The 16,516-nt window shown below is 41.3% G+C and overlaps 1 protein-coding gene across 1 annotated transcript in view; it reads right to left on the bottom strand.

Annotated features, from left to right (window-relative positions):
- Nucleotides 1-3,964: 3,964 nt before the first annotated feature.
- hhip (hedgehog interacting protein) overlaps nt 3,965-16,516 on the bottom strand; it is a 35,249-nt gene continuing 22,697 nt past the window's right edge. Inside the window, exons 10-13 of the mRNA XM_075463138.1 lie at nt 15,691-15,836; nt 14,571-14,652; nt 6,574-6,722; nt 3,965-6,388 (exon numbers count right to left, since the gene is read on the bottom strand). Coding sequence (XP_075319253.1) covers nt 6,192-6,388; nt 6,574-6,722; nt 14,571-14,652; nt 15,691-15,836 — 574 coding nt within the window. The 3' untranslated portion in view covers nt 3,965-6,191. The remainder of the gene's footprint in view (nt 6,389-6,573; nt 6,723-14,570; nt 14,653-15,690; nt 15,837-16,516) is intronic.

Below are 16,516 nucleotides of genomic sequence, written 5' to 3'. Positions count from 1 at the left end.
TTTTTGCTTTAATTTAACCTTTGGAGAACAACACTGGTCAGGATTCAGCAGAGAATGAGCGCATGGTGACAGGGGGAAGTAAAAATTCACTGTAACAGGAAGAAGACTAAGACAGAAATAGACAGAGATGATGGTTATCTGCTTTCACCATTCTGAGTGAGAGGAGAGTGAAGAAAGGAAGAAGAATATAGAGAAAAAAATAATTAATGACAAACGTACGTTTATTCTGCCTTGATTTTTGAGCTCGGTGGCCGGTTTGACCACACGAGGGTACCTTTGCAAAGGTCATAAAGCATTTTGATGCTCCAAGCACATTGTAGACATCTCTGGTAACACAAAACATATTGAAATAACATTTTCACTTAAATCATCACCTCCAAATGTAAGTACATGGCTCCTTCACAGCAAAGTAAAACATGCTCCCCTCAGGTGTGGGGAGAGAATCTGTCTCCAGTGGAGAATGTCAGCTCAGAAGAGGGAGCTGAGTCATAAATCAAAGCTCTGAAATGATCAGTGGATCTACATCCTTACCCATACCGTTGCCCATAAACTTTACTGACTAAAATGCTAAATTGTCTGTACTTACATGACGCTTTTCTAGTGTAATTGAGTGCTCAAAGTGGATTTTATTTTTTACACTTCAAGTCACATCTACCCACACACGCAGCATTTCCTTGCCTGTAAAGTGTTACAGGCTATTTTCTATCAGACACATTCACACACTGTTAAACACATTGGGGTTCAGTTTTCTCTGCGTTTTGGTGATCAGGGTCTCAGAAAACTCCAATCAGCATTCAATATCAGCTAAATTGATAAACTGGTTTCACTGTTGATCTGTTTCGAACAGCAAACAGTGAAAGAGCAAACAGCTTACTCTCCTGCTGATTTGCAGGGGCCATGCTGTTCCCCCCCACGTTTAAAGAAGCCAGTTGAAGTGGTCTGTGCACCTGGGCACCTCCTCTCATAAATCTACCAGGGACAGCCAGCCAGGTTAAGGCCTCAGGGCTCACCCAGGACTTGCGGGGGGAGCTACATCTCTCAGCTGATTTGGGTGTGGCTGGGGATTCTCCACCTGGAGGAAGTTACTTGAGACAAAGAGGCTTAGGTGGCCCTGAAATTAACTGACCTGCTTGATGAATGAATGGAAAAAGGACATGTGAACCTAGGCTTTCCAGACAACTGCAATCAAGCTCCTCTGGCAGATTGGAAAGAATCTAGATAAATACACACCAAGGCAGTATCTACACACCGTGGCAGACTGAACATTGGTTGTCACAGTAGACTGAAAGACAGCAAAAAGCTCAGCAGTCTTATTATTTCTTAATACTTTGAGCTGAAACTCAGATTTTCTGCACAAATCAGATTTAAAGTTGAATCAGTTATTTAATCCAACCAATGTTGAATACTGATTGTAGTTCCCAGAGGCTCTAATTACCAGAAAAATAGAAACACCGGTGAATGCAGTAAAGTGATTGTTCACTTTGTTCTGCATGAGAATCAAAAGAATAACGTGTCTTGTTTTCATCACTAGGCTATTGTTTTCCTGCTCCACAGTTCTCCTGTTACCCTATAAGTATTGCTTGTGCTGACGCTCAGTCATGTATACAATATTATAGCATGCACTTCCAGTCATCTCAGTCCTACAAATATTTGGTATACAGACTTCTCATGTTTATGCAAAGTACTGAGTTACACTGTTTGGGAAAGATAGCCAGACAAAGGCCCTTTGGAGGGGGGGGGGGGCTATTCCAAATGAAAAGTAATGATTCATGCCACTGATAGTGTATAAACTAAAATATATGTTGGACCTGGCAGTACTATTGGATAGTTCCACAATTTTGATTGGATCTGAACATTGCATAGACAACTTAGTATCACATTACTCTAAATATGGCAGTGTGTGCACTTTACTGGGAGTGTGTGCGTTTGTGTGACTGAGACCAGAGAGAGGTGGGTGGTCTCCACTCACTTATCATTATACAACCCGAAAGCCTCGTTGGTATTTTGAGAAGGAAATTAATATTACCATCAGCATTGGGCTCTTGCACGTGTGCCTCCCTGTTCCTCTGTGCAGCTCTGAAAAACAGAGGGTGGAATTTGAACCTGGAACGATGGCATGACGTCATTGCAGGCCATCAATCGGCTCCCTCCTCACTGTCAACTTTGCGGTCGGCCTTTCCATTTAAAGAAGGAATGACAAGAAAACTCTGGATGTGTGGCCACATTGGCTCTTGTTTAAATGAAAATATCCTTCTTGTTAGTCTGTTTACCCGGCAGGAGGAAATAAACAATAAAGGAAATGCAGAAGCTAATTGAACAAAAATTCCTGACAACAAGGACGATTCCAAAATTTAAAAAAAAATGCTGAATTCAATCATGAGCAAATCTTACAAACCAATATTTCATAAATGAAACACTGCGTGGGCTCAGAGACACTCAGAGATGATTGTTTCCTAACACAGTTCACCGTGCCATGCGCAGGTTAAAGCTCAGTCATGCAAAGAAGAAGCCATATGTGAACGTGGTTCAGAAACGCTGCTGTGAGGCAAAGGGAAAAACTGTTCTGTGATGAGATGAATGAAAATTTAGACATTTTTGGGGGGAAATCATTGATGCCGAAACTTCTGGATTAAAGCTGAGAAGCACCACTCGTATTATTATCAGCGTTCAGTTCAAAAGCCTGCATCATGATGTGGAGGTGCAATAGAGCTTATGAAACTGGTAACTTGCACAGCTTGTAAAATACCTACCAATGCTAAAAGGTGAATACAGCTTTTAGAGCTTTTAACGCATACTCCCGGCTCGGTGACATCTCTTTCAAGGGACAACCTTTTATATTTCAGCAAGGCAATGACACCACCTGCCTGCAGCCCAGACCTTTCACCAACTGAAAACATTTGGCAAATTGGGAAATGCAAAATATGACAAAAAAAAACCCAGTACTGTTGTGCAGCTGGAATCCTATATCACACAATAATGGGAAAACAATTCTCCCCAAAAGGTCCAACAGCTGGTCTCCTCAGTTTACAGACTGTCCTTTATTAAGACATGTTGCTGCTATTAAATTCAAGATGAGCTGTTAATGTTTTAACGAAATAATAAAATGTCCCACTTTCAACATTCAATATTTTGTGTGTTCTACTGTGAGTAGAGCATTGGTTTGAGATGCTGCAACTCATTGCTCTCTTATTTACATTTTACACAGTGTCTCAACTTTTTGGAATCGGGGTTTCATCTCTAATTACTATCTCATAATTATGGATTATATCTAGATGTTGTCTTGGTCAAGGCCTCACTTATAGGGACTGTAATGTTCAATCAATCAATCAGTCTTTATTTATATATCGCATTTCATACTACAGGCAACTCAATGTGCCTGTGGTATGATTATGGTGAAGTAAAATGGACAAACATTAGTGTATCGAAAAGCTAGTGGTGACTACATCCTTTTTGGCCAGTGATGAGCAGGTGCTGGTAACCGATAGGCTGCCGGAGGGAAATGAGAAGGTGACTTTACCTTAAACCTAAACGACAGCTTGTGTCTTATCCAGCAACCTTCTTCTGAAGCTCCTGCTGCTTTTGAGTGTGTTATACTCACACCTTTATGGTGAACATACCAAAATGGTGCAGTTAGAGGTTGGATGTCATTTTCTGAGCCAAGTGACTTGGCACCTTCTCATTTACCAGTGCCGGTTCAACATTGGCCAAATCAGTAGCTGGCTTGAGAAATTACACTGAGTTCCTTTTGTCTCAAGGTGAATAAAAAGTATGTTTTTTATTCAATAATTCAATGATGACTTGATAGTCACTTGGTTGTAAATGTAACTGTGGCATTCCTTTTAGATGTGTTTTATGTTAAAGTTAATATCAATTTACAGATTTTTCTTCTGAGAAACTACAGAAAGTCATAAATCGCCGCTGAAAAGAAACAGCTAAAACCAAAATCAAAGAGACGACTAATTCAGACATGCTATAAATTTTAATAGACATATTGATATTTTTGAAGAGAAACAAAGTTATCCCTAGTTTTATTTACAATACAGGCATAAAAAAAAATGGTCACATACAGTACAATGGTAAAAACAACACAGAGAACTTAAATAATTATTTTATTTGTGTAACTACTTAAATAATGAAAATGGTTATTCTATTCACACCACGCCATCTCAGCAGCTACAATGCAACTTTCACATTAAGTGCTAAAAAAAAATATGATTTTTCATTTTACAGCATGAATTCCGTTTTGATGTAGTAGAACCAGGTAGAGTTCATCTATTTCAGCAAACACCAACGAAGCAGGAGATGAACGACAAACACATAACTCATGGATGCTGAACTTCAATTGACCAATGATACGTGAAACTTGCTTCCTGAAGTGAATGTAGGAGAGAAAATATTTGCCTTCCAAACTTTTAAGCAGAACTGGTGGCTCTGTCGAGGCTCATTTGGGGGTAGATTTAAAATGGAAAACAAGATGAGCTATTTGTTAAAGGAATACGGGTGTGCATGCATGTGCGTTGTCTGTATGAACCTCTGGCACCTGAAAACAGACACAGACCAATGTGGTTTCAGACAATCCCAGCATGTGTTTAAATGTTTTCTGACTGCGTGTAGGAGTCAGATGCTCATTAGAGGGTTCAGTCTTGACATTTTTCTCCTCAGGTTAATCTGAAATCTGCTCCCCATGGATAAGATCTGCCTCTGACTGTGAGCTGTTTCTACAGTGACTTTGATGCCCCGACCGGATCTTTGATCATCTCACAATAAAGACACACTTTTGACAGTGGTAATACAACCATATGTCAGGGGGAAAGAGTTTAGTTGGACTCAGACAACTGCTCTGAATTACACTGTGCAGACTACACAGACCTGCATCGCTTTTACACCGACAGAAAAAAAAAAAAAAAAGTAAAAAGAAATCCTCACGTGTATTTCATAAAAGCTGCAATATGTATAAGTACGACATGAAATTACATGAGCTGACAAGCTTAGTGTAAAACTGCCTTCTATAAACATCATATTCTCCCATATATTATTACGCTTAAAAAAATAAACCCTCCTCTATGATAACAATAGTAATGCTATAGCTTTTTTTGCAATGCTAAGTAGTACTTAGGTAAGCTCTATTGGAAATATACATCACCGCGCTCTGCCTTCCCTTTGTAGTTTTGAGTTCAGGTTTCAGTGTGTAAAACAATGAAAAGAGTTTGTTAAACCCCACCTGTGATGATGTGGTGTGTGTGTGTGTGAGTGTGTGAACTACATCTTTGAATTCATTTTGAATAATAAAATGAATGACACAAAAATGAATACAGTGCATGAAAGCCAAAATTTCCATTCAGGTTGTATGAAATTGGATTTGACTTTGTTTCTCACTCAGTTTCTCCTACTTCTGTGTATCTAACCGTCCTCTGTTGAAGATGACCCACTCTCTACGCTGACAGCAAGTAAGTTTACGGCTTTAGTTTTTGTGACTAAATATAACATGACAGATGAGACAACACAATCTTCCTTTTAGTGCTTTTAGAATGATACAGCACAAAGCACTGCAGCCTCTATGTGACCCGTGATTCTTGTTTCTTTAAAGTCTGTGAATGTATTTTGCTGGATTTTTAATGGATCATAAGCACAAATTAGCTCCTGCGCCATGCCACTCCTTATAGTTTTGAATCCTTGATGAGCTCCTAAACAATCCACTGTCTCCACTGAGATGCCTCAAACTCCATTTTTTGGGGGGAGGGGGTCAACAGAAAAGATCCAGAGTTTTGGGGTAGAATAGTCCGTTCCTGTGGAGTTGCTGTTCCTGTGCAGCCAGCCGTGGGCAGGTGTTTAAACGTCTTAGTGGAGCTTCCATAACTTGGTCATGCTTGTCAATCAACTCACTGCTGTCTGCAGGCCTCTGAAATGTGAACACGGCTTGGATGCCAGGCCTGGTGCTCAAGAGCAAATAGCTTATATGTGAGAGAAGAGTTTGGTCTGGTGATGTGGATCCAAACAGTCTGATGGGGATCCTGTATATATTTGGGTGTAAGTGTGTGTGTGTGTGTGTGTGTGTGTGTGCATGCCTGTGTGGGGGTGAGGGAGATTAAGAGGCCACATTAATGGCACCTCATTAAGAGTCTGCTGGTGGTGATAGGTAGATTTGTGTTAACGTGAGGATGCAGTGGGTAGCAGCCCCCCTCTGCGCACCCCTATACGATGTAGCTGGTCAGGTCTAAGAGATACGAGGTCATGTCAATGATGTGGTCCAGTATGCCGTCTTTCTCCTGGTCGTTGGGCATACCCCGCTCACTCTTCTCGCACTGAGCGCCAGAGTAGCCGCTCTTACACAGGCACTTGTTAGGGTCTATACACACTCCTCCGTTGCGGCAGGCTGGTTCACATTTAGCTAGGAAGACAGAGTGGTGAGACACAGGGTGGTAAGTTCAAGTCACAAAACACCAAACAGGTCTTTCATGATTTATAAGAAAACGTGTGGCAAGCGTACTGTGCATGTTGGGCATTACATAACCTCGTTACACATCTGGTGTATAGAAACACAAATATTTTGAAAGAGACTCAAATGATACTGACCAATTCGACAGAGGGGTCCCTCCCAGCCAGGGCTGCAGCAGCACTTGCCAGTAGGAGTGCAGTATCCGTTCTTGCAGTGTCTGGAACAAGCTGTCATCAGCAGCTCTGGTGGCTCCACCTGACGCTGGCACTCCTTGGGGGCATAAGGCCTGCAACAGTTGTTAAGAAGAACGAGTGAAAGTCAGCATGTGGGAAATACAAGAGCCACATGGCATGGTGAGGAATCTTAGGGGGCAAAATTAGGCACTCATTTGATATTATCAATGAATGTCTTTATTTGAACATGTCACTTAACCATTCCCAGCACATGTGAGTGTAACCCCCAATATCGGTCTATTACTGAAAATATCTAGCTGTGAATGAATAAAAATGAAAAAAGGAAACTTTGACTCCATGCTCATGAGTATTTCCAAAAATAATGACTTATATACAGACATCTTAAATGATTTCATCTGTAATCGCTGGTAGTCATGGCAGCTGTTTTGTACAGTAACGGTGCGGCTGGAGATGTTGTACTGTTTATGTCATTAATCTTTTAGAATAGAAAATCAAATATATATATCATTCATCCTCAGAATATAATTTGTCATAGGGCTGCGCGGTGGTGTGTTGCTCAGCACTAACATCTCACAGCAAGAAGGGTTCTGGTCTGAATCCTTTCTGTTTTCATGTCCTGCCCATGCCAGTGTGACCTCGAACTGGGAACAGTATCTACAATGGTCATGACCCAGCCAATCAGTCACAAGACATCTCTTACATAAACTTCAGAGATAAAAAATTAGGACACCCTGCCCTGCATGTTTTGAATGTTACCCCGCTTATTTGCATCAGCTGTGTTGGAGCAGGGTAACATCTAAAACATGCAAGGCAGAAGGCTCCATGTCTGGTAATTTGAACCACTGCTGTAGGAAATACATTCCAATTCCAACTCCTAACACTTAATTTCAATGTATTTTGATAGCTGTACGCATTTGTTTCTTGTTACGATGGATGATGGTACGAGCAAAGCGCCAACAAAATCTGCTGTGCTATGTTGTGTCCATGATCTATGATTTGGTTGTGCAATCTAGCACTTAAAAGATGCACACAGATGCAGAGTTTATATCTATTTAAAGATGTTTTCCTTGATTTCATATTTTAATAATAATTCAACTGTACAGCTGCCACAGCAACCAAGTCAAGGGGAGGTATTTCTAATTGTTTGGATTATTTTAATTCTCCCCACGTGGGGAACAAAACAGTGTACTGGGTCCACACAAGGCTTCCACAAATATCAAACACGATTTGGAAAATGCACACAAACACAAACAGCTCCACACCATATGTGTCAAGTTTGAACACCAAAGAGACATATTGTGATCATTCCACATTCAGACAAACATTCAGACACGCACATCGGCAAATGGGAGGAAACCGATGTATTTCATATCACGCTCTACAAGTCTGGAATTAATACAGCGAATGAGTAATCAAGTTCAAATGTGAAGCGTCTCTCAGTGCCTCTACACGCACACATACACACATCAGCGTGTGCGTTTGGGAAAGAGTAAGAGACAGAGGAAGAAAAATCAGTGTGTGAACAATTTCTGTTGCAGTGAGGCGAACACTGTGGGACAATGCAAACATGTGCACTAGGGATGCACCGATACCACTTTTTTTTCAAAACGATACGATACCGATACTTGGATCTGAGTACTTGCCGATACCGAGTACCGATGCCGATACTTCTACCACAAAAAAATGCAATGAATTGGAAGGCAGGTTTCGGTCTCACTAGCCCAGTGGTTCCCAAACTTTTTGTGCCCAAGGCACACCAAAGGACAAGTAAAAATCTCAAGGTACACCTATTGTGCAAAATAGTCCTTATAACATGTGTTATCATTTATATCATGTAAAATATCTGTAAATGTGCATAACTATTTACTAATGCCAAATACAATGTGACAAGACAACTATTACTCATGAAATATTTATTAACGAAATATTTAAAAAATTAATTTGAAACTTTATCAAATTAGGCTTCATCAAAGCAGCAACACAAAATTAAAAATGAGGCAATGGAAACATCAGAAATTCAGCACAGAGAACTGTCAATGCAAGGAAGCTGCATTGTCCATGGTCCTAAACTACAAATTATCAATGCAACATTTCAGCAATCAGTGAAACATGTGCTATTGTAAATATTTTGCCTACTTACAAATTAGTGAGATACATGTGCCTGTCGGGGCGCGCAGATTTCTTTAATCCTCGGTGGCACTGAGCAGAGGGCCACTCGCAAGTCCTGTTCAACAGAGAGCCGTGACCTGCTGTTGTTCTTCATGTTTAACCAGAGCAGAGAACGCCAACTCACACAGGCAGGTAGCGGGGAAAGGAAGAAGTTGCTCAATTTTGTGGTGGGAGATGCTTAGGTAGTCCAATGCAGAAGAATTAGCTAACTAGCAGTTAAGTTGGCATTAGCTCACTAGCAGTTAAGTTAGCATTAGCTCACTTCTCCCTACAGGAAGCACTCGGGCTGAGGATTGCTGACATCCCCGGTCCAACTGAAGCCATAAGACGGGTAACTTTCATGATGCTGTCTGCTGACAGTTTTTTTTCCTCTTTTCTATCGGTGGTGGGTTGTCAGCAGTCTCTGCACTGGTGGTTGGTGGTTTGCTTCGCACCAGAAAGCGCTCCTTTTTCCCTCTTTCTCTGTTTTCATGTTGTCCTTCAGCCTTTGATGTGTCACGGTCTCATAATTCCCACCTGCGCAACTGCGTTAACAGCGAATTAATTTAATTCTTTTTAGGAATATAGTTTTCCTCTGTATTATGAAACGAGTACATACAAAGTACTGATATAGTAAATAAAATATATATATTTTTGTGTAGTTGTATATTGCACACCAGGACTTGGACACCCTATCGCGGTCTTCATGGTATCGGTTCATGGTATCGGTTAACTTTAACGAGTACGAGTATGTTAGAATATTATCGGCCCGATACCCGTATCGGTACATCCCTAATGTGCACACATATAGACACATAGGCTGAATAACTGCACTTCTGCGGACCGATGCTGGTAAGAGAGCTGAGAAGCATTGGGAGTGAGGTCAATGTGAGTGTGTTTGTGTGTTATGTTTAGGCCATGAGAGAACAGGCCTCATCAATCATGGCCGAAGAGAAAATGGTCATTCAGCTCCCCAAGAGCCACTTGGCCTGGCCGATTTTAAAATCCACCAACCATTCATATTCTTTCTATCAGCCACCATTTTATGGTCTCACTTTCATTTGTTACGAGGAGTTTTAAGCAACTCAGCTTCATGCTGGGTGCAAGCACCAAGAGCAATGTGGCCACCTACAACGGACGAGTTCTGAAACATTGTGAATTACATCCATCTAAGCACTTAATTTCGCAGTGAATTCACTTTAACATCAGTATCTGAGGGGCAGAAGGGCTGATCGCTTTCCCCAACCACATTTGTTGTACTTATTTTCAAGGTTTGACTGTGTGGAACCATATGCATTTTGGTGAAAAGAGCAAAAAATGTCAACGTTATTTCAACACGACCATTTACCTCCCAGTTTGAAAACTGCGCTCCAAATGCTACGAAGGACACGGTGACTAAGGCAGTGACAATAATGTGACTGTGCGTGTGTTAAAGTGGCTTTAAATCTGAAGGATGTAAGGTAGTGGGGGTTGATTCCCATGCTCCCATCAGCACCCAACTCCAGACTCCATCCCTGCTAGCTTTTGTTGTTGCAGGCTGCATGTAGTTAAAAAAAAAGAGCAAAAGAAGGAAGAAGACAGAAAGAGAAGGAAAGAGAGAAAGAGTAAGAGTCCCTGGAGAATTGGGGGGTCTGTAGCTAACACTGTTAATAGCAGGCAAGGGTCAGCAGCGCTACTAAACAGTCTGTACGACTGCCAGGGTGGCTGTGAAAACAGCACCTGCTGGTAGCGCCACTTGACAAAGGCAGCTGGGTCAACAGCCACTGTGGGAATTTATCAACTTTGGAAAGGGTGATGTATGTGAGAGAGTGAGGGAGTGGGAGAAGGCGACTGTGCTCACTCATGAGTTAGATACATGGACAGAGAAGGATGATGAGATCAAATGGTTTCATTGAAATTAGAACAGCGTATAATGTTCAGGACTGGCTGCACAGCTGATGACAGACAAAGAAAAAAGGAAGACAAACTCAGATGAGGACGATTACACTGCTTCAAGGCCCTCCCTCTTCTCTTGCATCAATATTCACACGTTTAAACACTGACATCCATACAAGTCTCCTGTGACAGTAGTGTGGATTCTCTTCCTCAAATGTCTTCCTGATCTGTTTGGTTATTATGTTTGTCAGTGTGTACGTGTGTTTAGCTTGTTAGCCTGCAAGGCCGGTTTGATTGACATGAGGTATATGTGAGAAAGGGCTGTGGAGAGGTGTACATTGTGCACCCTTTCGCACCCTAACAATGGCTTAATCAAACGGCCCAGTGTGGTCTCCTTTGCTGTTTTGTCATCTAACTCCATTGTTTGGGGGTTCCTTTTGTAGCTTCATTCCTTGTTTTAATTGTGCAAGAAATTTACTGTGCATTGTAGGAGCCAGGGCTATTCAGTGGGACTGGCAAGCAGCTTTGTCAGGGGGAGGACCACAGCAGAGATCTAGGAAGATTTAGGAGGGATAGGAAAATAAAGAAAACCTTTTTTTTTTTTTTTCCGGCAATGTGCTGGGAGCTAGTGCAACACACGCTCACACGGGCCCACAGATGTGAATGTGCGCGTGTACCCACCACCCACAAGGTTTATATCCATACACACAACACACAGATACAAATAAAAATATCCACAAACTGCTTTCCAAACTCATCCAGTGATTTGTGACTTCCATGGGTAATGCCTTCATAAAGGCGGTCCCAGGACCCTACTTGAATTTAACTGTCTTTTTAAATTTTCTGCTCACTGAAATTCAATCAGTCCAGCCTGCAGCTGACAAAATGTCAACGTGTGAAAAGTCTCTCTTAATATTGCTTCCCCTTGTTTTCAAAGCAAGGGGCAGCGCCCAGCAGAAATGGAAACTGTTTTTTACACCAGAAAGCATCAGGAGGTCTTGGTCTGTGCTTTATACTAGTCCCATGGATCGACTGTAAGAGCAAGGCAGATTCCATCCGACTGTGAGGCAACATGGACCTTTTTACCATTTTTCCTATGTTAGCATGTTCTCTTATGCAACACAAGGTATTTTCCTAGCATAACTACTGTCACAGTATAAATAATAAAATCATCAAATGCTGACTCAGTGGCTAAACTTGCCAGTGAATACCTGACTACTACACTGTATACACACAGTAAGACACAGTCAAAATGCATTTTTAATCAGGTTGAGGACTACAGCTTTGCTCCGTTACTCTGTGATTTAGTCTACTATAGAAAGTCAAATTGATGAGCAAGAAAGCTATGAACTCATTAGTGGGACAAAAACACCCCTGTGCTTGTATCTCTTCACTGACTCCCTGTGAGATTTCATACTGATCCAAAAGTCTGTCACACAGGAGAGGCGGGCCTTTGCTATAAGAGCCCCAACTGTTTTTAACTCTCTGCCAACTGAACCCTCTTTACACAGAGCACAATGTCTAATGTTTAAATGTCTAATGCGTTCAAAATTTGATCTTACTCATCTCAGTGTGTCTCACTCGTTCTCTGTCCCTATCCCATCAAACACCTGCTTCTGGATTTGTTTCTTTACCCCTTTTTGTAGCACACTGTTTAAAAAAGTACAATCATTTTTATCATTTTCATACTGAGCATCGTACTTCTCAGTTAGAAACGACATAAGCAAAAAAATGTAACTCTTGAAATTGTGTTTTAGTATGGCTGGTGGTTCCTCTTCTAAAGCACTTTGTGCTTTCTTGCTGTAAAAAGATGCAACAAAACACTTACGTGTAAGGATGTCCATTCTTAAATTTTTGATATAGTTCAGTGAATCTAAGCACAAATGGGCACTTACTAATAGTTAAGAGGTATCACTAGATCTTATGGTCACCATATAATATATTATATAATCAAGAATGTTTTTATCTCATTGCTCTACCTCAAATAAGCCACCTCCTGCATTCCGTCTTTCGCTCAAAATACGCCCTCAATCACACCACACACATTCAGCATGTTTCAAAATGCATGGTGGCCTATTTATTATTGAAGGGGCACTCCAACTGACAAACAAATACCTAGAAATGAAGTAATCTGGCCAGGACATGTTTACACAAACACTGCTGAGCGATTTTATGGCGGATCTTTCCTTGTTAGCCTTTACCACGCTCCCCTAACAGTTCCTCCTTCGCCCACTCTATGTTCCCAAACACACAACTGATCAAAACACACCACTAGATGCTATACTGGACCACAGAAACCGCGATACTCTAAAACAAACCTCTGCATGACAAAAGCTTTAGGGTCCAGATGTCCTTGCAGTGCGGAGGAGAAAAGAGGGGAGGACCACCAGACTTGATAACGTGTGGAGGTCAGACACGTTAGCTACCCCATTTACGCCCCCTGTCAAACACTCTACATCGTCCTTGTAATAAGATCCTAATAACGAAGCCAGAGTGTATTAAGAGTCAGGACTCCAACACCGCATGGTCCACACAGACTAAACACGTCCAGTTGATGGTGGAAAGAATTGTTCTGTGGGAGAAATGCGTCAAGCAGCCATGCCAGAAAACATAAATACAAAGCAAGCCACCAGGGCCCCTTTGAAACATCTGTGGTATAATTAATTGTGCTAATGCCTGGGTGGCACTGGCGTCACCCAGGAATAATCAGCTACGGATATGTTTCTTTTGTGATTCTGGGGCATGCAAATTCTCTTTCTGAGAGTCTGCTTCTCTTTTTTTTGATCCGTCTCTTGCAATCAAATCCGACCTTGTGTATTCCATGCATTTAAACCTGACACATTCAGTGATCTGCGCACCGAGGCTCAACCCTACAAGGTCCGCTCATGCCTTTTTTACAAAAATGGAGACAATAAGAAAACGATCAGAGAGGGTTTAATTTGAACCTTCATACAAAAGCTGGTTTGTTTTTGTTTCTTCGCTTCAAACACATCAGAAACAACTTCTTATGCACCCCTCCTGTATTACATTTTCTCATCTTGAGAGACAAACACTTTTCACCTGCATTTTATGGATCCCTCATTATCAGAATCATTTCTAATACGAGAATGCATGTGGTAAGGATTATGATCTAGTGACACGTGCACTTATGAACTTGCACTCTGGCATATTCTCCTCACGTTCCAGTCATTTAACATCAACTACTTGAGTATTAGACTGCACATAAAGAGATTGGATTTCATCACTCACACTTAAGTAGATGTGTGTGTGCGCTGAAGTCTACTTGAACTTCATCCACTCAATGATGAATAAAATGTGCCTCACATTATATGTATAGACTTGTGCAAGTGTTTCTACATATGTTTATAAAAAGAGGAGGTTTTTCTGCTTGGCAACAGGTGAACATGTGCTTTACTTGAACTAAGCGGAATAAAACACATTGTCAAATGTTCTGCAAATAACCAGCAAGCAAGAGAAGACGAGGTGCACGCGGCCAGCTAATTGGAGTTGCTACTAGCAATTCTTTATAATAATATTTTGTAATGTTATCCTCCAATTATTTCTCAGCATTTGTTTTGGCCAAGGCAGGTGGTCATGTGATAACTTGTTGAAGGGCATTAAAGTTCTAGTCATAGCAATGTGTGTCAGCAGTGAAGACTTGAGAGGCAAAGTGAGTGTGAAAAGAGGTCTCTGCTGCTGAATGTGATTAACTATGATCTGTGGTTTCATGCGAGTCAGTTGCAGAAAAGAGTGCCAGATCTTAAATTATATACCACAAAACCAAGACAGCATGAAATCCGGAGGGTTGGGGGGTTAGTTTGCTGCTCTGTAACAGGAAGTTCTGAGGCGTCACTTTCTCTCTGAACAAAGACTCAGTGACATGAATCACAATTTGCAACAGAATCTCTTGAACGTACCTTTTAGGATCTACCAGCTTGTAGAGTTTCCCGCTGTGTGACTGCACCAGGCTTTTACTGCTTGCTGTTATATAGACTTCACCTGCGAAGGAGGAACAGAAATGTGTGGTCAGCCTTATTTGAATAGAATACTACTTAATTCAATAAAGAATTGAATTAAAAGAACCTGGAAATGACTAGACAAGCAGACAAGTGGATGAAAGGAGAGGATATGAGGGGATGAAAAGAATGAATGCAGCTTAAAGCTTCTGCAATGCTGCACTTGCCATGGGACTTCATCTGCCTGTTCCTCATGACTGGGTAACAGGCAGATAATTTAATGAGGAACAAGCCTGCAAGAAAATTCCATAAGGAGACCAATTGTAAACATATGTCGGTGAGGCCCCTTCTTTGGGACATACAATTCTTGCACTGCTTGCAAATCATGATCAAATGCAGGAATCTTTAAATACCTCATCAAATAATAACTCCAAGACCTGGCAATAACTGTGATCAAACATTTCTAATGGCTGTATGAGTGATAAACATCATGTGCTCATTTTAATAAGAAACACCAGAGCTGACAGTGTATGGTGGAGGTCCAACTGGTAAAAACGTTGTGAATCATATCAATCCGTTCACCTCAGCTTACCCTAAATGCCTTTCCTTAAAGCTGCAGTCCTCCAGATAAATTGCAATCAATTCAACTATCAGTGCCGAGCACAGCCTCGTAGCTAGTTTACTACTATAGGTGCATCTTTAGGGGATCAGTGCTATACGATGGAAGTAACAATTAAACTAGAAGGACGTGTGCACCTTTTAATAAACTATTCGGAATGTGGGGCAGACCTCACATCTGTCCCAGATTAGTGTTAGTTTTGGAATTTGATAGGCCCTGATTATTAATTACATTTTTATTTTCCCCCCCAAGATTTTCAAGGACAATCTTATAGCTCACCCTCTGTCACAGTAAAACTCTGCTCTCATACTCGTCATGGGAAATATTCCAACGTTTAAGGGTCCATGTTGTGAAACGCTTTAAAAGCTTCAGAAAATAACACTTACAAATGTTCATAAAGGATAAAATGGAGCAAGGCAAGTGAGAAAATGCACAAACAGCTAAATTAGGTTTCTTACTAACCTAGTTCATCCTCTCCAAAACCCGAAATGTGTCCATCGAGGATGGAGCTGCAGAAACCAGCTGTGCCCAGGCTTAGAGATTTCTCCTGCCACTGTTCACCACTTGCTGATGGTGAAAATTCAGACTTCTGAAGGATCCGCAGGTTACTAAAGGTAAACAAACACACAGAGTAGGTCATTATGGTAACTGTCAGCTAAACAGTTTGATTCTATGCAGGTCATATTGCAACGAACGTTTCACACAACACGGTGACTTTTTTTGCACATACAAATCGTTGGGAAAGTGACAAATACAATATAATTGAACCGTAGCAGTACCACCCAAGCAACAGTTGATATCTGGAAACAAGGATAACTTCTACTTCTCATGATATGGTTCAATGACCCATCTTCCTTTTCCACTCCATGGCCCACATGGTGTTATTTAAGACCTCAGTTTTTAGTTTCAAAATAAACACCATGCCGGAGCCTTTAGTTAGCCACAACAATACGCTCCCAAATTGTAATGAGACACAGAATTTACCGACCACACATTGTTTCAAACACAGTGCCAACTCCTGATAGTGCGCCCCCGCACTATTTACTTCCTTTGCTTACTCAAGCGTCAGTGTTTGACATCAGCAAAGTAGGATGAATTACAAACCAAAGAAAAGTGTGAACAGCACAGGACAGGATGTCTAATCTCCATTTACACTCAATGGGCCATGCTGTAGTGGTGACAGTAACACAAAACTTATTTTCCCCCACGTGGATGGAACTCTGTGTTTACAATGGCACATGTCCAGGCAAGGAACAAATTTTTCACCATGAGAAGATAAGGAAGAGCC

This window comes from Odontesthes bonariensis, chromosome 4 (assembly GCF_027942865.1).
Source record: "Odontesthes bonariensis isolate fOdoBon6 chromosome 4, fOdoBon6.hap1, whole genome shotgun sequence".
NCBI classification, from domain to species: domain Eukaryota; kingdom Metazoa; phylum Chordata; class Actinopteri; order Atheriniformes; family Atherinopsidae; genus Odontesthes; species Odontesthes bonariensis.
Note: the sequence above shows the minus strand (reverse complement) of the source record. Positions and strands in the feature narration are given on the sequence as shown.